Source organism: Gambusia affinis, linkage group LG11 (genome assembly GCF_019740435.1).
Source record: "Gambusia affinis linkage group LG11, SWU_Gaff_1.0, whole genome shotgun sequence".
Lineage (NCBI taxonomy): Eukaryota > Metazoa > Chordata > Actinopteri > Cyprinodontiformes > Poeciliidae > Gambusia > Gambusia affinis.
In genome coordinates, this window is record NC_057878.1 from 28,275,732 (window position 1) to 28,299,957 (window position 24,226).

The following is a 24,226-nucleotide window of genomic DNA, read 5'->3' on the forward strand; positions in this document are numbered from 1 at the left end:
TTAACAAAATATTCAAAGTAGAAAATTAAAGTTTTAAAAGTATTATTACTGTCATTTTTAATTTAACCTTTAATTTCAATAAAAGCAAATATAAACATGTCAACAGTTTAAGTCAATATAAGTATTTATTATTCTGAAACAATACACTAGTAATCAGTTATATAATCCAAAAACGTCTTTAATTTTTTTAATGATTAAAATATGTTGGATATGTACGCATATTTAAAATTTAGTATTTTTTTTAGTTGGGAAAATATTTAACTTCTGATATAACAAAATGTTGACTGTATTAAGAATATAGTTAAAAAACGTATCTAATTATAATAACTTTCTACATATAATTTAGAATAATTTTGTGGTAAATTAATAACTATATTAAATATTTTAAATTAATAAAAGGATTGATAATTTATTAATTAATTAGAAATATTGGGTAGGGACTTTAAATTTAGCTAAATTGATGTTTAAATAATTGTATTTTTTATTATATTGACACAGAATTTACTGGAAGCTAATGCTAAAAATTTATAGATGCAGAAAATTAATTCAAAACAAATATTTGGAAAAATTATTTTAAGTATGCTAAATATTTAAAATAATTTAAATACTTAGCATACTTCAAAGTATGTTAGCAAAATGTTGTATTTACACACAATGAAATGAATTTGATTTAAACATTTTTAACCAATCCCACCACGAGTTAAGTGTATATAAACTGATGACATATGAACTGAATGTTTTTAGTTTTTTATCTCTGGGTGTTGCTCGGCTCCGGTTGCTGTTTGGGAATCGGATCCTCTGAGTTTTCAGATAACAGATATTGTTCCTCCTGCTTGACGTCCAGCGGCGCCGCAGCCTGAAGGAGCCCTGCGTTCGGCTAACAGACACTTTAATTAGTGCCGGTTCTGGTTCTGTCCTCTCGTCTCGCGTCTTTGTCTCACTTTCTCTTTGCTTTTGATGAGTTGCGTATTGTTATTTTTAACTGGAGCCTCTCTCTCTACTGCTAATGGAGCTGCTTTGTTCTCCAAATGAGAGAATATTAAGACCTACAAAGAGACTAAATAAATAAATAAGAGCAGCTTAAACCCCGTCAGTGATGAAAGTTTATATTTAGTGCTTTGATGTCTGAATATAATGCCAGAGAGAGACAAAGTGCTGCAGCTTCATACGGATATCTGCTTTCCTGGAACAGAACCAGGCCCACAGCACCACAGGTCCTCCACCATAGCAAACAGATAAACATCCTTTTGTTTCGTATTAAATCCTTCTGGAGTGTGAGCTGCTGACCAAAGCTCCACATGTTGATGTTTGTGACGGTAGGACAGAAATCCTCCCATGCTTCCAAAATTATGGATTAATAGGAGCTACAGCAACATTTAGTTCCTGTTTGGGATCCATAAAGTATATTTGAATTTAGGTTTTTGACCTTTGCTGTCCTCCGTACTTTAAAAGTTTGAATTCCAGTTATTTCGATTAACAGTTGAACTCTGCCGTTACCCGCTCAGGTCTGTCATTATCAATTATCAATAATTTTGATAACACAAATATCAATAAACTAATTAAACACCGGAACAGCAAGATAAATATCCAAAATAGAAATATGTGAGCATGAAGACACCTTCATGTTCACGTCAGTCTTCAGTAAACCCCTTCACATAAAGCGATACCAAATAAAAAACAAGAACGGATAGAAAGGATTATCAGGAAGACTGACCCTTCAAAATAAATCATCTGAAAAACTAACCTGAAACCTGGGAATAGTCACATACCTTCAGAACCTTCAGAACGTTCAGAGTCACATAAAATCAGTTACAAAGTCGGCCTTCCATCACCTGAAGAACATTTCCAGGATTAGAGGACTGATGTCTCAGTGAGACGATAACTCAGAGAACAAGTTTTAAAATCCAGCTTTAGTTTATAAATCACTAAACGGTTTAAACATTAAAGATGTTCTGCTGTTGTATTGACCTTCCAGAGCTGCGTACTAACTAGATTCATTTACTTGACTGATTTTACTGTGAGGGCTGCACAGTGGTGCAGTTGGTAGAGCTGTTGCCTTGCAGCAAGAAGGTCCTGGGTTCGATTCCCGGCCCGGGGTCTTTCTGCATGGGGTTTGCATGTTCTCCCTGTGCATGGTGGGTTCTCTCCGGGTTCTCCGGCTTCCTCACACAATCCAAAAACATGACTGTCAGGTTAATTGGTCTCTCTAAATTCTCCCTAGGTGTGAGTGTGTGTGTGAATGGTTGTGTGTCTCTGTGTTGCCCTGCGACAGACTGGCGACCTGTCCAGGTGACCCTGCCTCTGGAGAGGAACCAGCAACCCTCCCGATCCCATTAGGGTCCAGGGTGAACAGAAAATGGATGGATGGATTTTACTATGAAATATTTGACTTGAGTAAAATTTCTGGATTTCCTGCCCACTGAATGAAACACAGACAAACACCTGCAGCTTCTGTTAAAAGTTTCTGAAGTTTTTTATTCAAAGAAACTGATTTGGAAACATTTTCTTTTGCCTGACTTATATTTTTGTAAATTATTTAAATTATTGTCATTTTGGTTCTTACAATAACAACATTTACACACAACTTTTTATTTTGATCCGTCTAATGACCTAATTTTAAATTATTAAGTGACTCATCATTTGACCAGCTACTTTTTATCAAATACTTTTCCAATATTTTGTGAGAATAATTTTTGGGTTCTCTGCCGGCCTCTCAGGTCTTCTGGTTCTGGTCGGCATCAGAACCAGAACCAGAACCAAACATGGAGAATCAGCATTCAGCTTCTGAGCACCTCAAATCTAGAACAAACTTCCAGAAAACTGCAAAACAGCTGAAACGTTGAGTTCCTCTAAACCAAATGTTCAGCGTTGATTTGATTCATAATAACTTGAATATTAACCGAAATATTTGATGATAAACTGAAATGTTTGTTCATATTTTATCGTGTTTTCTTCATGTGAAGCAGTTTGAATTGCCTTTTTGCTGAAATGTTGGTTTTTTACCAATAATCTTGACTTTTTGTTCACAAACTCATTAAAACGGTGAAGTTTGGTCTGCAACCTGAGCAGGAAGGAGGTGAAGCTCAGGTTGGATGACATCATCGTTTAATTAATGAGCGTTCAACAACGCGGTTTAATGAAAGGATGGTTTGGCGGCGCGTTGTGATTCAGAGGCAGGTCTTCCTGGTGCCGTTATCGGAGAATTGATGTGCAGGTAACGTAAAGTCGCTGATGCAGCAGAAACAGACGACCTCTGCAGCAGGACGAGGAAGAGTTGAACTGAATAAAATCTACGTTTGGGAGCCAAATGTTGAAAATGCTTTGGATTCGGAAGTGTGTGAAGTCAGAAAACCTGTGAAAAAACACGGCTGCTTCCTGGACTGTCCAGCAGAAAGTTTAATGAGCTGAGGGTAAATAACTCTCCCTAATTAGTGATCGGAACCAGGAGTTGGTCCTAATGAAAACTTTCAGCGTGATGGATGGACCTCCTCACTGGACGCCACGTCTGCTTCCTGTTCCTGTCTGAGCTGATCAGCGTTTGCAGCGTTTGTGCTGCGCTGCGGCGCGTTTCAGAGTTAAACTAACAGAGTGGCTCCTCTCTGCTTTCTGCTAGCATCGCTTTCCCTCCAGTAGGCGACTCTTTTAAAGGTCAGCTGCAGAGAAAACAGGATCCTTGACTGCATGAGGAGCTGAAGCCTTTGGATTTATAGAGCATTTATTAAACTGAAGAGGAAAAGAGAGAGACGTTTCTAGAGGCTTTGTGTGAACCGACAGACGTTAAACACTAATAAAACGGTTGGTTGGTTACAGTTAAAAATAAAGTAGGAACTTGCTGGGGTCATGATTTTTGTTTCACCTTTTACTGTTCATGATTCAAAGACATTTCTAGTTGTCGTAATGCGTGGTGTTGGTGGCGGTGAGGCAAAAGCAGCAGACCCAGATGAGGTGTAAAGGATGAGTTTATTGGTGATCAGTGTCCAGAAAACAGTCCCAGAACCTGGCAGCACTGCTGAGCGGAGGCTAATGCTCATAACAGGTAGCAACAGGGTAAACAGCGGGGTAAACAGAACAGGCAGACTGAGGGACGCGACAATCAACGTACACAGACGGACGTAGACGGAGGACCCAACACTACAGACAGAGACAGGTGACTCTAAATACACATGAGGTAATCAGGGAACGAGACACACCTGGGAACTAATCACAGGGAGACAGGACAACACAGAGACTCGGACACACAAGAAAACTAGAAATAAATACACAGATAAACATGGAACCTGACACTAGTAATGTGGTTCTTCTAAAAACCAGAACATTTCTGACCAGCAGCGATAACTAAAAACTGAATTATGCTAAACTTAGTTCCACTAATGTTAAAGTTTACCAACATGGTGCATAGCAGGAGCTAATGCTAAAGCGCTATACCAGCAGCACTTTAGCTGTAGCTATGGTAACCTTACATTGTAAACATTTGCTAATGCCGAAGTGCTTTACCAACATGGTTTGTCAGGGAAGCTGATTCTGAAGTATCGGTACCGGCATTCTATTAATGCAAGCTAATGCTAAAGCGCTGTACAAATGTATTTAATAGAGGCTAATGCTAAAACAATATACCAAATTGTTGTGTAAACAGTCTTCAGTCCTTTCAAAATAAGAGCATAAATATAAACATCTAACCATCTGATGAATTCTTAACAGTCTGTAACCAACTCAAACTTCATTCAATTCAAAGTTTACAAAACATTTAAATAAATTAGAATTTATCTGGAGAAATTGGTAACTAAGTGCGTGAACTGATTTCAGAGTTAGCTAAGCTAATTTTTTGTTTAGCACTTTATTGTTTTTGCTAATTAAGATATTTTCTAGGAGTCTGTTAAATCTGTTGAGGTCAGGATCTGTATGTGTGGTAAAATGAATACAATCATAATTGTTCTTGTGTATTTATGGTAAATAGAATTAAATTCTGGCTGCATGAAGGGATAATTTGGCACCAGCCGTGTGTTTTCAGGGCAACTGGAAACACGCTGCTGGACTTAAATTAAACCGGACCAAACAGGACTGGAGGGAATAAACCCTTAGGAAAATCAAACTGCAGAACTCTAAACTGGTTTTAAAACACGTTAGAAACTCTGAATAAACCTGCAGCCTCCAGGTTTCAGTAACAATCCGGTCTTCTCTCCTGCCATCCATCCTCCATGTTCCTCTCTGACACCAAGCAGCTGAAAGGATCCGTTTGAGACGAGGTCCGGCTCCAAACGGGCCGGACCTCAGGTCCGCAGCAGAACCCTTCGGGGCAGCAGTGTGTTTGAGCAGGAAATGGATGCATTTCAATCTACTTCAGAGGAATCTATCAGCGCTCTCTGGTAGATTGAGGCTGAAGTTCAGACTCGACGATCGCCATGACAACTGAGCAAACTCAATCTGCGGCTGAAGGTCAGCAGCAGCGATGGAGATGAATGTATTTCCCACGTTTTCTGATGATGTTTGACCTGGAAAAACAGTTGAAATAATGATACAAATCATGTTGTTAATAAAATGTAGATTTTTGCCAGTAACAGGTTTTCTCTCTGATTGGCTAAACGTTCAGGAGTATCGTTGGTCAGAAAATGAGAAATTAAATGAAAATTTAAGAGAGAAAATCAGATCAGATTCTGATTCTTTAATTTCTATAAATAACTGAATATGTTTTAATAGTTTTTGGATTATTTTAAAAATGAGGTGTCTTAACAAAACTATACAGTAAAATAAAACTTTGAATAAAACACATTTTTTTATTGTTACTTTTTAAACTTAATTCCCAGATTGAGCTGCTGGATCTCAGATTGTTTCAGTGTCGATTTGCTGGTTTTTATTCATAGAAGTTGCAGGTTAAGAATATGAAATATTTGGACTCAAAGTTTCTTCACAAACTATTGGCTGATAACTGAAAATGTTAGTTTCTGCAGAAGCAACAAGACAGTTTCCTCTGTCCCCAATAATGCATATTAAGGTTTATTTGGTGTTTTCAATTATAAAATTGTGTTTTAAGAGGGAGTCTCAAGTATTTTCAGATTTTTGTTCCCGTACCAAACATGGAAGTTTTCGACTCGATTGGGGAAGAAAACTACAATATTTCCTCCGTTTTCTATCAAACCAACCAAACCCTTTGAGTAACCTGTTCCCCTCCTCACCTGTGGGGGCGCTGCGCCAAGAACCACAGATGCCGTTTCATGTCATTTAAAGAACAGACAGGTCTTCTTCATAGGTGAACTTCCTTCAAACAAATATGGCGCTGTCAGATTTTAGCGGTTATTTGTCTTTGATTAAAGACCACAAGCCATTTCTGCCGCTAGCGCTAGGCTAACACATTTGTTTTGGTTGTATTTACCCAGAATGCCCTGCACTGTAGTCCACTTCCTGTTCCTGTTCTGGTTGTGTTCACATTTGCATTTGAATCGCACCAGAGTTCACTTCAACCAAACTGAGGCTGAGGTTCGTAGGCAAACCAGAGTTTGTTTTTGTTTTTGTTTTTTTTGGTTGATTACGCGTTCATCCCTCCCGAACCGAACCAACATTCCAGAACCACGGACTGGACTTAAATTAAACCGGACCAAACAGGACTGGAGGGAATAAATCCTTAATAAAATGTTGAATGTAGAAAATGGAAAATATTCCTCAATCTGAACGGCGTGAATGTTCTCCTGGTTATCTTAAAACTATCCTGGAATCATTTTGAAACCTTCATCTTTGGTTTTCCTTTTATTAAAAGTCCAGTTCAAAGCAGGAGACTCTTTAAGGGGTTAGAGTGAGTGAATCTCTTTGAACCCAGAAATGTGTTCTGTATTCAGAACACATTTCTGGGTTGACATTTAAAGCTCGGTGTGCGAGGTTGTCGAGTTAACGATTACCACCAAACACTTCCTCTGATCAGAACCAAATAACGAGGCCTGATTGGACCTGATGCGTTCCTGTTTTTATCTCTGGTTTTAACCCTTTCCAGGTCTTCCTCCTCCTGAATGTCACAAAGACCCCGGTCTCAGTTAAGGTTGTCCGTTTTGATTAATTGATGTCTCTGCAAGGCAATTTTCTGATGAATTGGAGTCTGTCGCTGCGAGAGATAAGCTAATGGGATGAGAAACGGTTAGCACTACACCTATCAGGTTTTAATCACAGCTGCAGCCATAAATAGAGTCAGCGCACATCTGGGCTGAATGCTAAATCAGCTGGAAGCCTGTTTTATTCACCATTGTTTCCTTGGAACCAACTGGAAGTGGGTTCGTGTTTTCTCTGATCCTCCCTTCGGTCTGTTTGGGGTCACGACCTCGCCGCTGATGCAGTCTGCTTTCAGAGGCCGGCGGCAGCATCTCCACTCAAACACGAGCCTCTCCTCCATCCCTAATAAGAGCCAGACACTTAGAAATGAAATTATAGCCGAGGGAAAGCACTGAAACCAAATGAGCTACTGGGGTTTAGCCGGGTTAAGTAATAGAAAACAATATCCTACAGCAACTGAAACACAGCGGCGTTAAAAAGTGTCTACCCCCCTCCCTCCTGATATCCTGTTTTTTTGCATCCGTGTTACCCTTCGGTGTTTCAGAGCAGTAAATATTAGTTAAAGACAACACAAGTAACACGACATGCTCCAGACATTAGAAGACCTCCAAAGAAATTCAGGAACGAATCAAAACCATTTCTAAATCTTTGGGACTCCAGAGAACCGCAGGAGCCGCTTTTCCATTCAACATATAATTGCAAAATTTAACACCTTGAAGATAAATGTGCTTAATGGGAACACTACAATTTAAAAGTGATTGATATAAACTTTTGGCATTGCATGAGGTCATTTTTTGGTTTATGTAGCAAAACTGCAATAGAAAATGTTTTCCCCATCACACAGATACTACTGGCGTAAACCAAAGAGAATCCTCTTTGGCGTTTCTACCAGTAGTAACATCCTGTTGCTGATCATGTGACTCGTTTGATGTAAAAAAAAAAGTGTTCTTATTGCAGTTTTGCAAAATAAACAAATTTTGATACAGTAAAAAAAAAATCACTTTTTTTAGCAAAACGTTTTATACAAAAACAGATTATTTTCAAAATTTCCGTGTTTCCATTAAATAAGAAATGGAATTAAAATTGCACATGTAGAAGTTTAACAAGACAAGGCATTAAAAAAACGTCATCCTCCAGCCACTTCCTGTCATCTTCTTTGTTGTTTCTGCCAGTAGTAACATCCTGTTGCTGATCATGTGACTCGTTTGATGCGGTAAAAGTGTTTCCATTTCAGTTTTAGGAAATAAACCAATTAAAATACAGCCGAAAAAAAGAAATGCCTCATCCTACCACCAAATCTTTTAGCAAAAATGTGAGTTTGTTTTATCTCCAAAATTGTCGTTTCATGACACGGATTAAGTTTTGTAATTTTCACAATTTTATGGTTAATGGAAACGCAGCTAATTCTGTTTGGAATCGTTGGATTTTCGTCCATTTTGGTGAAATTTGAATAATTTTAGAACTTTCTGCCTTTGAGTGGCAAAAACTTCACCTTTAATGTAAAATAATTCTGTGTTGGATGTTAAACGATGACCAGGATGTAACTTTGGGGCGCGCTGTCTTCACGCTCCAGCATGAAGACAGTGAAGCATTAGCCAGAAGCAAAATGGCTGCCTCTGTATTGTGTTTCACAGCAGGAGTTTACTGCTGATGCTCTGGTTCTGACCGGGTTCTGCAGACAGAACAAAGACTTTCCTGTTTCATTTCAGCCAGGCAGGAAGACTGCTGACTCTGCTCACCTTTCACAGCTTTCATACTCTGAAGCTTTGCTCCTTTCAGTGTTTCTATCCACTCCTTCATCTAAAACCAGACAGTTTCTCTGATTCCTGTCTCCTCCGCTCAGTTCTCTGTACCCATGGACATACGCTGAGCAAACAGCAGGGGGCGCTATCAGTGCCAGGATTTTGCTGTGGAAATAAGCTTGACGATTTTAAACAAAATTTTATTCTGTTTGTTGTCCAAAAGAATCAAAAAACGTTTATTTTTCTTTTTAGTTCATGTGACAGAATTTAGTTTTTATTGGGAACAAAACCATCATTTATTTCAGGATGTTTGGTGAAATTATCCAGACTAACAGTTTTAAAATATAACTTTGTGGCTGGTTGAATTTCAGTGATTTGTTTTTTATAATTAGTATTTCTTTTTTAAATATTTTTAGATTATTTTATTTCTGTTTTTATTTATTTAAAATGAGTGGAATAATAATAATAGTAATAATAATAATGGATATTAATTTGCAGTCTGTGAAATAATGAGTGAAATAACAGAAAGTTTGCAGGTTTTATCGCAGCAGCTTTGCAGCGTGTGATCGTCTGAATGCTTCCTGGTCAGAAGATGAAGAGGAGCACATGATGAAATGATGAAGAGCCCTGGTTGATGGGCGTAAAATTCATTTAAAGGGAACATTAGACGGAGACATTTCTGTTTAATTCATAAGATTCTGCGTACATTTAACATCAGCAGAAATCCCATCCTGTCCATTAATTTGCTGAGAACGTCTCGGCGCTTTACGGCTCTTTCATTCCTTGATGAGCGCCGTTAATTTCTCAGCAGGGAACCTTTTCCTTTATCCAACATGGCTGCCCTGGGAAGCAAACTGGCAGCACTTCTGTGGGTTTCTCGTGTTTCTCAGACCATGATTTCTTCTCTCGCTCCAATTTTCAGGCTGCATTATCTCCGACTCGCAGGCAGAGCTGCAGAGCAAACACCTCGTTTTATTATTTCCTTCTTTGACTATCAGTTGGAAAGCCTCCCCCATAAAGATCACTCACATTAAAACTAATTGGATTTATTTGGACTCATTACATTCATTCTGTTTGGGTTTGAAGCGGCTTCTTGTTTCTGATGCGTCGTTTTGGACCGCAGTGTCGGTTTGTTGGCTCAGATCCGGAAATCTGAAGGTTTTCCTTAAGAAGCAGAAGATTTATTAACTCTTAAGGCTCAGAATCAGATCAAGGTTGGGAATAAGTTTCTAATATTTTTCTTTAGATGGTTTACAGCAGGATGGTCTGATTTATTAAAATCCACTCTGCCATGTTTGACGGCTCTCTGAACCCGAAGCTGTCAGTTATTTTCTGTCATAAAGTCGTAACGTGTTGATAAAATACCAGAATAGTGGTTATATTACGAGAATAAAGTTGGAATAATTCTAGAATAGTCCTAAAAGTTGGAACAATACAAAAAAGAAAGTCGTAGCAACAGGAAAAAAGTCAAAATAATACAAAAAGTTAGAGTAATAATAGAAATACTAGAAAGTGAAGATGTAGGAGAATAAAGTTGTAATAAAGTTGTAATAAAGTTGTAATATGTGGATAATCGTAATAATACAAAAAAGTCATCATATTAAAAGAACAAAGTAAAATATGAGAATAAATTAATATTAACATGAGAATAAGTTGTAATTTTTATCAGACCTTCACAATGTTGTGTTAAAATGAGGAAAGTTGAACATTTTATTTGAATAAAAGTTCTGCTTCAGTATAAATCAGGAAATTCTTCATCTTTTTACACATCGACATCAAATGATCGGTTTCTCTCTCAAGTATCGGCTGATCTAAAATGAAGGGAATGAAATGATTTATTGGTTCTCCGCTGATCTTAGTGACTGTAAACGGCTGAATTTTGAAGAAAATCCTTAGAAATAGAAATACCTGTAATATTTAATAAAAACGGATGGATCCTCAGCTGGTTTCACACAAATGAACCTGCAGCATCACGTTTCTTTATTTTTACTGCTCTGGAGCTCCTGGCTAATATGCTAACAAAGGAGCTAATTTTAGCTTACTGCTTTAGCGGTTTTGCTAACTTTGAAAATATTTAGCTTCCCCTAAATTAATTTTTCCAGATACATTCTGTTCTTTATTCTGTTGTTAACTAGTGGTGGGACATAATGAAAACCTTTAATTGAGTTGATTTTAGAGTCTTTAATTCATTAATTGTAAGTGATGAACCAACAAAATGAGCAACATTTTCAATTCAAAAATCATTTTTGCTAATGTTAAAACATTTCGCGTCCCCTAATTTAGGATTGTGTTACCTAATGGTTTGAAAACAATTTATCAATAAAATAAGAAAGAAAACCTTTTTGATGCTAAATTATTGAATAAATAGTAATATGAGCTCATCCGTGTTTTGAAGAACAGTTCCTCTTTTGACAGGACATTTATCCAGCATGATTTTAGCTCTGAATTTCTCTTATTGTTCCCGATGAAATGGGGGCGAATCAGGACCAGATTTTACTCAGTTTGGCACCAAATAAATCTAAGAAAGAACAACAAAGTTAAAATAAATCTGTAGTGTCGATCCAGAGGATTCTGCTGGTGTTCTGGCTCATAATTATGACTTAGAAAGTCAAAATATAACTTTTGTTTACAGACATTTGGCTTTCTGTTTGGCTTTTATTTTTTATTTTATGGCAGAAATGTGCTTCCATAGTTTAGAAAATAAAATAAACACCCAGGAATTGAGGCCGGTGATATGGAGTCAGACTTTTATTGTGATATTTTGTGGTGCTGCTGTTGTGATAACGACATAAATTATGTTAAAAAGGCAGGAAACACCAAGGAGAAAAGATCCAGGATTCAAACAGCTGCAGTTTTATGTCTTGTTCAGGTTTGAGATGATTTCAGTCTGGACTCGATGTTTCCAGTTTCCAGTTCAATTAGCTTCAGATTCTGCTTCGTTTCTGGTTATTATGGGCCGTCTCTGCCTCTTGTCTTCAGAATCAGCAGCAGACGGCACAGCGGGTCGTTTTCAGTTTAGATTCAGCCCAAACCTCAGAGACGCCCTGCTAAATCAAGATGAAGCTGGCAGGAGCCTGAAGATGCCAGCTTAGTTACCCTCAAGGCTGTTTGCTGTCACAGTTTGCTGACAGAGACGGATCGGCCTGGCAGATGGTTCTGGCCCGTGGCCCGTTTCAGCGCTGGAGATTTGTCTTAAAACATAAAGAGGTTCCACTCTTCAGGAGAAAGACGGCTTGAGAAACTCTTCAACTGTGAAACGGGGGAATAAAACCCGTGAATGTATTTTTGAAAATAGTGAAATTTGGGTTGAAGCAACAGATTTAGGTTTCTTTATTTGGACGTTGATGTAGATTTCTCTGTAGAAACGTCATCTGGACCGTCCAGCTGTCAGAGTGACCAAACGGATCTTTGTCTCCTCCGAACATCAGACCTGAAAAAGGTTCTAGGTTGCTAAAACATTTCCAGCAACTTTTTTAAAATTAATCAACAAATCTGTTGTCTTTTTGTAAAAAATAAAAGTGAGCAATTAGCAACAGATGTGTGACTTTTTAATTTAAAAGCAACAGATGCAGTGACTTTGTTGACTTAGGAACCCGTTGATCGTTGCCTGCAGTTGCTTCTGGAAACGTTGGATCCCGTTTTCTAACCGTTAGGATGTTGACCTCCTGACCGGATCGCTGCCGGTTCGTTCTGCTCCGGTTTGTTTCTTTTCCTGATCAGTTGGGAAACGTTGAGTTCTCCTGGTGAGCCGCTGATGTTTTATCAATAATCCAAATCCTGCGTTGCCTCTGCTTGTCAGGCAACGTTCCCGCCCGCCGGCAGCGGCAGAGAAATCCGATTAACTCCCCGTCGGTCCGGAGCGGCGCCGCCGACACGGACCAGCGGTTAATGGTTGAACTGGGTCAGGAGAGGAGCGGAAAAACGGCTGGAAAGTTACATAATAATAACAATAACAACTCGGTTTGCATTTTCTCTCCTCCTTTCACACGTCGTTTTTTTATCCATCACAAACTGAACTCAGTTTTCTCCTCAGACTCACAGATATGAACATTTCCTTCAGTTTTCTGTTAATAATGATAATAATGTGTTTCAGGACGCGTGCTGGTGCAGTGGATGTGTTTATGAATAGCTGCGTGCGTTTTCACTCTCCTCGCTCTGCTTGGAGATAATTTCTGCATGCTGGGACTCAGATGAGAAATGCAGCGTATTTTCTGCTGGGTGAATAAATCTCAGAAGGTTTTTTGCTTCTAATTGCTCAAGAGGAAAGTCGTTTTATTTTGGAAAACATGAGAATCTGCATCGTGTTCTGGTAATAAATGAAAATATTCTGTCCGGTTTGGTTGGCAGGTTTACTTTATTTTATTTCTGTTGTTAGGAAATGAATGTGAAAGTTTATGGTACCATCAGTCAGGATGTTGGTGAAATGAAACACCAGCTCCTCTGTTTTGGATGATTCGTCATCATTTTGGTTCACAAACAGTTTCGAATCCCTTCAGGGTTTTTATTCTGCTTTCTAGTTCATCTGTGATTTGAAAAGCTGCTAAAACAGCAGATCTTTAATTTATTTGGGTGCTAAACTAACTGAAGTATTGTGAAGTTTATTTTCTGAGCTTTAACATTGCTGAGTGCTTTAGTCCTGTAAATGTTCTTCAGGTGACAGAAGGCTGACTTTGTAACCATCTTTATGTGGCTCTGAACGTTCAGGTCCAGATTTGGGGCCTGTTCTCTTGTGTCCAGCTGTAGTTACTGACTCTACATGTTCCTCTTCAATAGCTTCAGTTTCTGCTCAGCTGCAGAAAGTTTTGGCACCCCACGGATTGACCGACCCCAGCCCTTCGTTAGCATGTAGCGCTGCTGAAGCTGTTGCTAACTGCCTGGTTGCTGAGCAGCAGGATGTGGGCAGCCGCGCTCAGGCTGCAGGAGGAAGATAAGGCGCTCCGGTTGGCTCTGCTTCCTGAGGGTCAGCGCTCTGCCTGTCCAGGGCTTTGTGGAGAAGTTGTCGCGCCGCGGCGAGCGTCTTAACGCCCGCGGTGCTCCGAGTCGAGACGCATCAGCTTTCAGAGCGGCGGTAGGAAGAAACTGGCAGCCGAGCGTCTGAATCCTTCGTGGTGCGTTAGCGCTCGCTGCTTTAGATGGCAGCAGGAAGGCGAGGAATTCACATGTTAGATTCTCACCCCAACCACTGATTACTGGGCTGCAAGTAGCAATTATTTCAGAAATCGATTAATCAATTAATCTGATTAAAAAATGGCTAAATCTACAGATTCATTTTTTAACCACATAAGTTGTTTTTATTATAGAAATATTTTTTTCTCCTTCCCCCTTTCCTGTCAGCCCACTGTTGTATAAGGGACACTAGAGCCCACAAAAAGACCCCCTGGTGGGGAAAAAAACAAAAAAAAAAAAAGTTGAGAAAATAAACATTTTATTGCCAAAATGCAGAATTTCTTTAGTAAATCAGAATCAGGTGAAGCTAAAACTTTTCCACAAGTTTCACAGACAAAAATGTTTCTTTGTCTTAAATGCAAAATGCTTCTAAGTTGATACATTTTTCAATTAATTACTCTAAAATATATTTAACAAACACCTTATGTTGAGTCTTTGTATACTTCAGTTAACGATTAATCACGATTAATCATTACTTTATTTATGTTTCAACCTTTCTGTCTTTTCTTAGTATAAATATTTTGTACAGTTTTGGTTTCATTACTGATCCAACTGTGTTGTACTTTCAGAAAATTGCCTGTTTTTAACGATTAATTGATTACTAAAGTAGTTGACAATTATTTCAGTAATCAATTAATCACGATTAATCTGATTAATCTGATTAATCAAGCTCCCAGTATTTAATTTGCTTTGTAATTTCATTATTTTCATTACATTTTTCAGTCTGAAATGCATCTTGGATCCAATCGTCACCAGAAACTGACATTTTCTCTCCTAAATGTTTTATTCATCCATAACGTTTCTGAAGTATTTTTGTTGCTGCAGAGAAATCGATAGTTTTTGTTGTCGTTTTGTTCACTGGGCAGGCGGGAGCCGAGTTCAGGCTGCGGTTCATGCACAACCCTCCGAGTCATTCCTGGAAGAGTCGACTTTCTGCCTCGCTGCACAAATGCGCCACAAACTTTTACTTCAGCAGAATTTCCTGCAAACATCCTGAAGGACTTGAGTTGATCAGATTTTACCAAACAGGACGTAGAAGCTGAACGGATGAAATCATCTTTCCGTTTAATTTCCAAACATCAGAATCGTTTGGATTTAATTTTAATCATTGGAGGCTGAAAAATCAGTTTCTTGAGTTCTAAAAAATATTGGAAACAAAATGTTAATATTTTTGTTCTGTCTTGACTCTGAATATGTTTTTTTAGTAAATAGTCGTTTTTAAGTTTGTTTGCTCCAGTTAACGATTAATCAATTAGCAATTAGTTGAGGATTATTTCAGTAATCGACTAGTCATGATTAATCATTACTTTCTTGTTTATTTATGTTTCTGTCTTTACTTTTGATCAGTGTTTTCTTATTAGCTGTGTTTTAGTTAGATTTGGTTTGTTTGTTTTTCTCTCTTCTTGCTTTCGGTTTGATTTCCAAACATCAGAATCGATTGGATGTAATTTTCCTCAGCGGAGCCTGAAGAATCGGTTTCCTGGGTTCTGAAAGCGAAGCTGTGTCTTCAGTCGGAGCGGCTGCTGTTTGCGGTTCCCCTCTGCTCTGTCGTTGGGTGGAATGTGAAACAAAATCCATCTGCAGAAACGTTTTCACGTCGGCTTCCAGAAACTTGAAGCCAGAACTGGGATTTCTGATTCCTCGTCTCGTCACGTTCTGCTCCTCAGCGTTTTCTTGTTTTTGCTTGGAGAATGTTAATGAGTGCAAACTGAGCCTGAATCTGCAGAATCTTCTACAGCTAAAGTTTCTCTGAACTCTTTCCTGCACTTTTAAATTAATCTCTGCCAGGCATTTGCAGGAAAACATTGGAAACGCTGCAGGGCTCCGTGAAGCAGAAAAGTTTGTCTTGATTTATTTCAAACTCTTTCATCTCCACTGTGGGATTTTTCTTCCCACTCAGATTTTGGCTGAAGTGACGGTTTGCTGTCAGATTCTCAGTAAAAACATAAATCATACATTTGATTTTTGATTTTGTCCACATCTGATCAATGAGTTTGTTTCTTTATTAAACACCGACGGCTCAGAAATCTCAACAGGATTAGAATAATCTGGATTAAATGAGTGAAACATTTGATTGAGCTGTTTATTTATTAATGTTCTCAATGAGAGAAAACGGCTGAATCCAAAAATATTTTTTGTTTTTTACAGTTTATCTGTTTTATTCTGGACACTTTAAGCCAGAAGCTGAACTCTTCCTGTTTCTGGTCAGTTATGATTATCAGAATTATTTATGTTTCATTATTTATTCCTAATAACAAAGGAGCAATTTGTTGTTGTTTTTTTATTTTTATTTTTTTCTACTTTGTTGTAAATTAGAGACTACTTAGTGATCCATTTTACACAACAGTAAGAATATTTATTGTTATTTATTAATATTTATTTTTATTGTACAGTGTTGGAGTTGCTTTTTATTTATCACTTTTTTAAACTTTGACAGCAATTAGCACATCCCACAGAAATTATAAAGCACTAATTTATTTTGCTGTTTTGGAAACTTTCAGTTGAATAAAGTTCAACATCTGTGTTGAAGTATTAATTATAGAAACAGAAAAAAACAAATTGTTTCTTTAAAAGTAGCAGAATATTAAAATGTTTTGCAGACAGACGCAATGAACTGAACCCACCTGATGGCTGTTGACTTGGTTGAATTTAGCACTTTAGCATTAGCTTTGGCTACATGCTATGTTGTTATAGCGCTTTAGCATTAGCTTTGGCATGCTAACATGCTATAACATGTTATAGCATGTTAGCATTAGCTTTGGCTACATGCTATGTTGTTATAGTGCTTTAGCATTAGCTCTGGTTAAATGGCATGTTCATGTAGCGCTTTAGCATCAGTGCTACATTAATGTCCACTACTGGTGTTTTTATGCAGTAATTGCATTTAATTTTATTTTGAAATGTTTTAATATTTATTGATCCTCTGATGGAACAAAATGTGAGCTAAACTTCAGATATAATTAAACATTTTATGCAGTTTTGGGGTTTTAAACATCATTAGTTGGAATTTATCCTCAAAAATCAAAATTCTTATAAGACATTTTTCATAAACAAACTGATAAATATCCATCCTTAAGTCACTTTTCTAACTAAATTGCTGATTTTTTTTAACCCATCTGTGGAAAACTTGTTTGTTTTGAAATGTGGCCTGAAAATTTCCACATTAGTTTTTTGAACGTGTGTTTCTGCAGCATGTTGACCAAATGTCCCTGCTGGGACGTTTCGTCCCTTTGTCCCATAAAATGAGACGACGTCCCACATCCTCTGCAGGACAGACGCTTTTATCGGATTGGCCGACGTCCAGCGACGTTCAGTGGCATTAAGACAGCCAGGCATAAACTCTAATGAGCGCTGTGTTTAAAATCAATCAAACTGATTGATTTTAAACACACGATGCTTCTAGCATTTTGCTCCATGTTCTGCCCATCTGTTACCGACGGAAACAACGTTCAGTGAGACCAAATCTGTCTGGATTTTACTGTTGTAGTTTTATAACGCTCAGAAAAATCAGAACTGGCCTGCAGATGGAAAGCAATAATATATAACATATGTATTATATATATTATATATATATCTATTATTATTATAACAGAAATCTATTTTTATTTTGTCTGGCTGGAAAGATTTAACCAGAACAGTCAAAATGACTCCTAATCGACCAAACAGGTAGAAACGAATGTGTTTGATTTGCTCTGTTGGCTAAAAATGTTCCGTTTGAGTTCAACTCTAATCTGGATTAGTTAGTTTTATTTAGAGGGATTACGTCTCACTGAGAGCTCATGTTCTAGGTGTTATTGATCTAAAGTTTTAGGCAGTTTTTAGCATGTTTGTTAGTTTTTATTGGTTATCTGTTAACTATTGTTTCATTTTTTCACCATATGGTTCATTTTTAGGTTCAGATTTTAAAATGCTCAAAGTATTGTTGCTATGTAAACATTGATTTGTAATAACTACTCAAAAAAAGATTAAATAAATAAAAAAACTTGTTGCCATTTCAAAAAGGTTAAATAGATTCATAAACACAAAAACAACGGATATTATATGCATAATTTCAGTATGTTTTAGTTTTATCAACATTTAGTTCCAGTTTTTCCACTTTAATTACTGTTTTTATTTATTTCATCTAACCAAAATGTTTTCCTAAGTTCAGTTTTGTGGTTATTTTTAATGTTTGAAAATTGGACCTGAATCTCTGAACTGGACTTGTGATGAATCTGCAGATGAGTCCGAGTTTTTCTCTGACGTTATGAATTAACCTATCAGAAGCTCACAGCATGATGACATCATCACCTGGGATTCCCAGGATTATTTAAAGACACAGGAATCTCACCGTATTAAAACGTCTTCTTTGCTGTTTACCGACTGGAAATAAGTTCTTGACTCAAATGAAAGTTTGTGTTTGTTTCTCCCCAGAAGGCCTTGAGCGTCTCTCAGCGCGTCGATGAGTGAAGCACAAGCTGGAGTCCTGAGCATCAGCGGTCCACAGCAACAGTAAGGTATCTCCAGTCAACACTTGATCAAACCGAACTGCGATTCCTGTTCTGGACGATTCACGTGGCAGTTCTGTCAGCAGACAGCAGGGGGCGTAACCAGACGTTTAACGCTGTCTGTTCGGATGGGAGAGTGGTGACATTTTAAAGCCGCTTTATTTATCGGCTCTGGAGAAACAGGAATGCGTGTTGGTGACCTTTCTTCTTTCTTCTTTGAAGGATTTATTCTGCAGATAAATATCACAGCAAAACTATCCAAACTCTGCTTTGGTTTCGAACTGGTGGAGAAAGACGCTTCAGCAGGAAGGACCAGAAAATTCCTCCTCTGCTGCCAAATATCAATATTTTATTTAACAGAAGAAAACCAACCAATGAGTTTTTACAGCATCACTCTTTATATACATAGATATTGATACAGAGATATAGATAATAGATTAACTATTTATCTTTCATCAACCAAATTTTAACGCTTTGATAAAAATGTTATAGTAAATAAATCACAAATGTGCAGTGATTTTTTACTGGATCAGGATTTCTGTTTATCACATTTTGACTCCAGTTTATTACTGCAGCTACATCTGATTTCCACATGGGACATTTATTGAATTTATCTGTACAAACAGAAATACTCTTTGAAAACTAGAACCTGTTTTTATTTCACATGGCTGGAAAAATAAAACTGGATCAGCGCAAAACGACAGAAATGCTAACAGAAATGATCATAATCCATTTTCCCTTTGTGGAAATATAACTTCTGTTCTTATGAAAATTTACAGTTCTAGGAAATCCCTAATCCGGATTAGTTTGTCTTATTTAGAGGGATTACACCTCATTGAGAGTTGATACCATAATCAACAATGTTATCGATCCTGTAACTTCAGGTTATTTTTCTTCTGGTCAGACTGAAGACGTTCCTCCTTCACTGATGTCTATTTTGTTGCAGAACTTATTTTATCACGCTGTGATAAACATTTGAAGTGTGCTGACAACATGCTAGCTAAATGCTGCAGCAGAAAGACAGCAGAGTGTTGCCACGGCAACCCTCAGTAGCGACCCGGATCCTGCTCACTACTGAGAACCTGAGATCATTTTCATGTTTTCTATCTGCAATGGTTTGCAAAAATCAGACCATTTCCTTTGTTTTAAGATCCTGTACTTTGTTATTTATTGAGTTTTCACATTTTTATTAAGTTTAGAAAAATGTAAATTTGCCGCCCACGGCTTCTTTAGGAAGTTGTTTCATGATCACAACTGAACGATAAAATGTCCCAGAAGTCACTGGGAAAAGATAAATTGTTGTTTTGAATCAATTCTCAGTAATATAAATGTAATGGCATAAAAGGCAAGAACACATTCTGAAATATCAATAAATATTAACGTCTAATAAACATTTAACTCTGGAACTGGGAGACATTTTAAATGTACAGAATAAATACAACAGAAACAGCAAATAAAGTCAATTATGAATATCATGGAAATAAAATTATCCTTCAAAACAGGTTTGAGACCAAAGCAGCAAACTGAAGACTTTTATCATCCAGATTTTTGTAAAAAAGATAAAACAATAAATCATGCAAATGGAAATAAATGAGCTTATTTTGATTTATTGTGTGATTTATTGGTTTATTGCGACAGCCTGGTGTTTATCTTCTTTAACTGCGTGAAGGAGGAGATAAAACCAGAGGTTTGTGTCGCTCCTGATCCGTGTTTTGTAAAGAAGTTGAGTATCTGTACGGGATGCCCAGCTGGTTTAAATGTTCGGTGACACGCAGAGCCCAGCTGGAGTCAACAAACCTGCCTGTAAAGGTCAAATAAATCACATTTACATTCATTTCAAATCAACATAAATTTCCTTAATGGCTCACCAGGATTTCTGCCATGCTGGGCTGAAGATGCAGCTTGAGGAAACGTTCATTTTGTTTCTGTCTGTTGGTCACAAAGGAAAAATATTCATGCATCGTGGTGATGAGGAAACCCAACGTGACAAAAATGTACATAACCTTTTTCATTTTTATTAATTTCGTACACAGCCACTAAATATGAACGATTTGTCTCGTTTTGGCTGCGATTGGTTGATCCACAAAACAAATTAAGACTGAAAAAAACAAATACCCGTTCAGTGATCAGTTCATAGAAATTTACCGATCATTGAATCCAGACTGCATTAAGAGAAGAGTCATGTTGATAAAACTAAAACTGAATTAATTGCCACAGAGCATCACAAAGCAGCGCCTGCTGCTGGCAGAGCTCTGACCTTCTCACACAGAAATAAATGGAATAAATGGAAATGTGGCCACAATCAGAGCTCTCTTGATTAATAAATGCACTGTTGTGATTGGTTAGCGCTTTCACTTCCTGGTTTTTGGCATGTATGTGATGCCATACATCCTCACCTGTTTATTCTTCTTCATCTATCTCATCCTGAAATTTTTCTACGCTTTGAATCTACGTCACGTTTCTCCAGATTTCTAGAGTGTTCAGATCGATGGTTGGTTTCACCACGGATAAATGTGATTGGTTAAAACGCTGATCATAATTTTCTGCAGGAATGTGACGCCGCATTTGGAGACCACTTCAGAAGTCGTGATAAAAGCATCCATTTTTATTTTAAAAGTCTTTACTGACTAACACAAACAAGAGTTAACTATCCGTAGAGAGTTTTCCACAGGTGATTTTAAAAGAAGGAACTACGGAAGCTCATAAGGCACAAACAAGCAAAGTCATAATAAAATCAATAAGATCAGAGCTGTGCTACTTTATCTGGGTTTCCTGCAGCTTCATGAAGACGAGCCTTGTGGTGATTCCTGCTCCATTTAACAATCAGTTCCTCTGATAATGAATCGTCTCCTGATGATATCGTCTCCCCGGATCAGTCAGCAGGTTGTTAACGTGATAAGACAGTGAGGAAAAAGACATTTTCATTCGTCTTTTAACTCTGACTTCTAAGGATGTTTGAACCTTTCAGTTTCTGTTGGGTTTCCTCTTTAAAACCGGAGCTGCAAATCCTCGTCTCAATAACAGAAACAGAACTTTTACAGAATTCATTTATCAGGCCGGATCAGGAGGAAACATTAAGATGAACTCAATCACACGAGTTCGATTCTTTTTGGTTCAAACTTTAATTCAAACTGTTTGATAACAATTTTGTGAAGGGAGGTGTTTATGCTTCTTGCACGTTTTGACTTTTCTGTGTAAATTTATAGCACCAGCGTAACCGTGGCATTCATTTTACAACTGATTAGCATCATAAGAGCTCAAACAATGCCTGAACTATGACCGTCAAATCCCAGAGGATAACATTGACCAGAATGGGATCCCCTACTCCAGCATCGTTCCAACCAGACGGCCGTTTAAAAGCAAAGGAGGTGGATCAGCAGACGTGTTACTGTGGGATATCGTCTCTGCTGCCTGGATATTTACCTGTTAGCATCACCATCTTCAGTCAGAGGCTTCTTCAGGTTTATTGTAATACTGACTGCTACTGGAGCTCCTTGAAGATATTTGGATGACATTTAAGCAGAAGCAGTTTTTGTTCAGGCAGCAAACCGCTACACTTTACTGTAGCCATTATTTCTATAAGAAAATTAGCTTAAGTCGTCCTGTGAAACTCCAAAATTTAAGAAATAATCCCTGATATAAAATAGTTGCTTGCGTAGCATAATGTTATTGGGATTATGGGACAATGCATTTTGGATTAGCTACAGAGAGATTAGAGTAAGACTCAGGCTTGGAAGAGACGCCGTTACTGGGAGTTTTTATCCGAGGTTTCATTCGTTGTCTCATTTGGACTGAAGTTTCAGGGAGAATCTGATACAAAGTAAAAGCACCAAATGTTGCAGAATGATGCAGGTACATTTAAATCATCAGGAAGAGAAAGAATCACCATCTGGATTTAATTTGGGAGAATTTAGAACGAGCTGAAAAAGTGCTGCAGTGATGAAAATGTGTCGGCTGTAAACGAGTTATTAAAGCGTAACCGGCGTCTCATTCAACCCGTTAGCGGGCTGGAGGATCAGGAAAACCAATTTTCACACATTAAATTGGCCACTGATGAGCCCAGACCCCGAGGCGCAATTTACTACGACCTGAAACGAGTTTCTGCAGGAGGGAAAACAAATCGACAAATCTTTGTTACATTCAGCCTGGCGGGCCACCAGGCTTTACTTACCCACTGCCAGGCTGATTGTTTGTTTATTGCTGTTGGTTTTTTATCCTGGGCTGCACAGTGGTGCAGTTGGTAGAGCTGTTGCCTTGCAGCAAGAAGGTCCTGGGTTCGATTCCCGGCCCGGGGTCTTTCTGCATGGAGTTTGCATGTTCTCCCTGTGCATGGTGGGTTCTCTCCGGGTTCTCCGGCTTCCTCCCACAGTCCAAAAACATGACTGTCAGGTTAATTGGTTTCTCTAAATTCTCCCTAGGTGTGAGTGTGTGTGTGAATGGTTGTGTGTCTCTGTGTTGCCCTGCGACAGACTGGTGACCTGTCCAGGGTGACCCCATGACCCCGCCTCTCCCCCAGAACGTAGCTGGAGAGGAACCAGCAACCCTCCCGACCCCATTAGGGACAAGAGTGAACAGAAAATGGATGGATGGATTTTTTTATCTTCCAGTAACTAATAACAAAGATGAATTAAAGAGAATCAAAAACTTTGGACGTTTTCTTTTTCCAGAGTTTTGACTCCACAGAACCAGCACTGTTAACGTTAGCCTAGCCAGCTACGTTAGCCTAGCCAGCTACGTTAGCCTAGCTAGCTACGTTAGCCTAGCCAGATACGTTAGCCTAGCCAGCTACGTTAGCCTAGCCAAGGCTAGATGAAGTAGAGTGCTAGCGGCGATACTGCACGAGGGTCAAGACATTATTTTACACTTTTTATTCAAATTTGTCTTTAAAGAAGCTAAAATTAAATCCAACAGGTTACAAATGGATAAAAGACACACCTGAGATCAAGAGATTTATTGGATAAATCAAAATCATAAATTCTTGTTTTCAATGGAGCAGCTCCTGTAACTTATTTAATCAACAACATTTCCTGTTTTAAAGTTTTTTTTAAGTTGTGTGTTTGTGTCCATGAATTAAAGCAGAAGAAGTGGAAGCAGCTGAAATTCGTCCTGCTGGGTGTAAAATTGTGACATCAGATTGGCTCCAGTGCCGCTGCTTTTCCATTTCCCTCAGAGTTTGACAGGCAAACATTTTCCTGCTCCGAGCCGCCTGGACGCCGCGCAGCAGCGTGTTGTTGTTACCATGAGGCCGTCTGCGCGGCCCAGACTCTGTATTCATGTCTGCAGACCTCAGACGTGTTTACTGGCCACACGCATCACGAGTGCATGAAGCTTCTGGTCCGGGCCGATTCAATTTCCTCACAAAAACATGTCACATTACAGGAGATTAAACATAAAATAACACATCTAAGTGGACCAGCTGTTTCTGTTTCCTTAAATAAAGAACAAACTCAGCAAAATTAAAAATATATTCTCAACTAAAATGTAAAGAAGCTAAATAAAAATAAATGATGAAAGCAACAAACTCAAGAAAATAAATATATATATTTAATATTTATTTAATAAAAAAAAAAAAAAAGATAAACAATGAAATATATAATAAATAAAATATCACTAACTGTAAAAATGTTTAATATAAAATGTGCATTAAATAATGTAAAATAAAATATAAAGCTTTCCAACTTACGGCTTTTAGGTATATCAATCAATCATCCAATAAATCAATTAAGATAAATATTATTTGTCATATGTAACATTTTTCACTGTGATAAAATTATATTGTAATTTTTCCCCAATTACAAA

The 24,226-nt window shown here is 37.9% G+C and overlaps 1 protein-coding gene across 13 annotated transcripts in view; it reads left to right on the plus strand.

Annotated features, from left to right (window-relative positions):
* gulp1a (GULP PTB domain containing engulfment adaptor 1a) overlaps positions 1-24,226 on the plus strand; it is a 63,042-nt gene that overhangs the window by 17,096 nt on the left and 21,720 nt on the right. For 7 of the 13 annotated variants that reach the window (XM_044131230.1, XM_044131226.1, XM_044131236.1 and 4 more), the window contains one exon: positions 18,354-18,431. In XM_044131230.1, the coding sequence (XP_043987165.1) occupies positions 18,382-18,431 (50 nt within the window). In that variant the 5' untranslated portion in view covers positions 18,354-18,381. Of the gene's footprint in view, positions 1-18,353; positions 18,437-24,226 lie in introns of those variants that run through there. The other 6 variants (XM_044131231.1, XM_044131234.1, XM_044131233.1 and 3 more) reach the window with 3 other exon arrangements.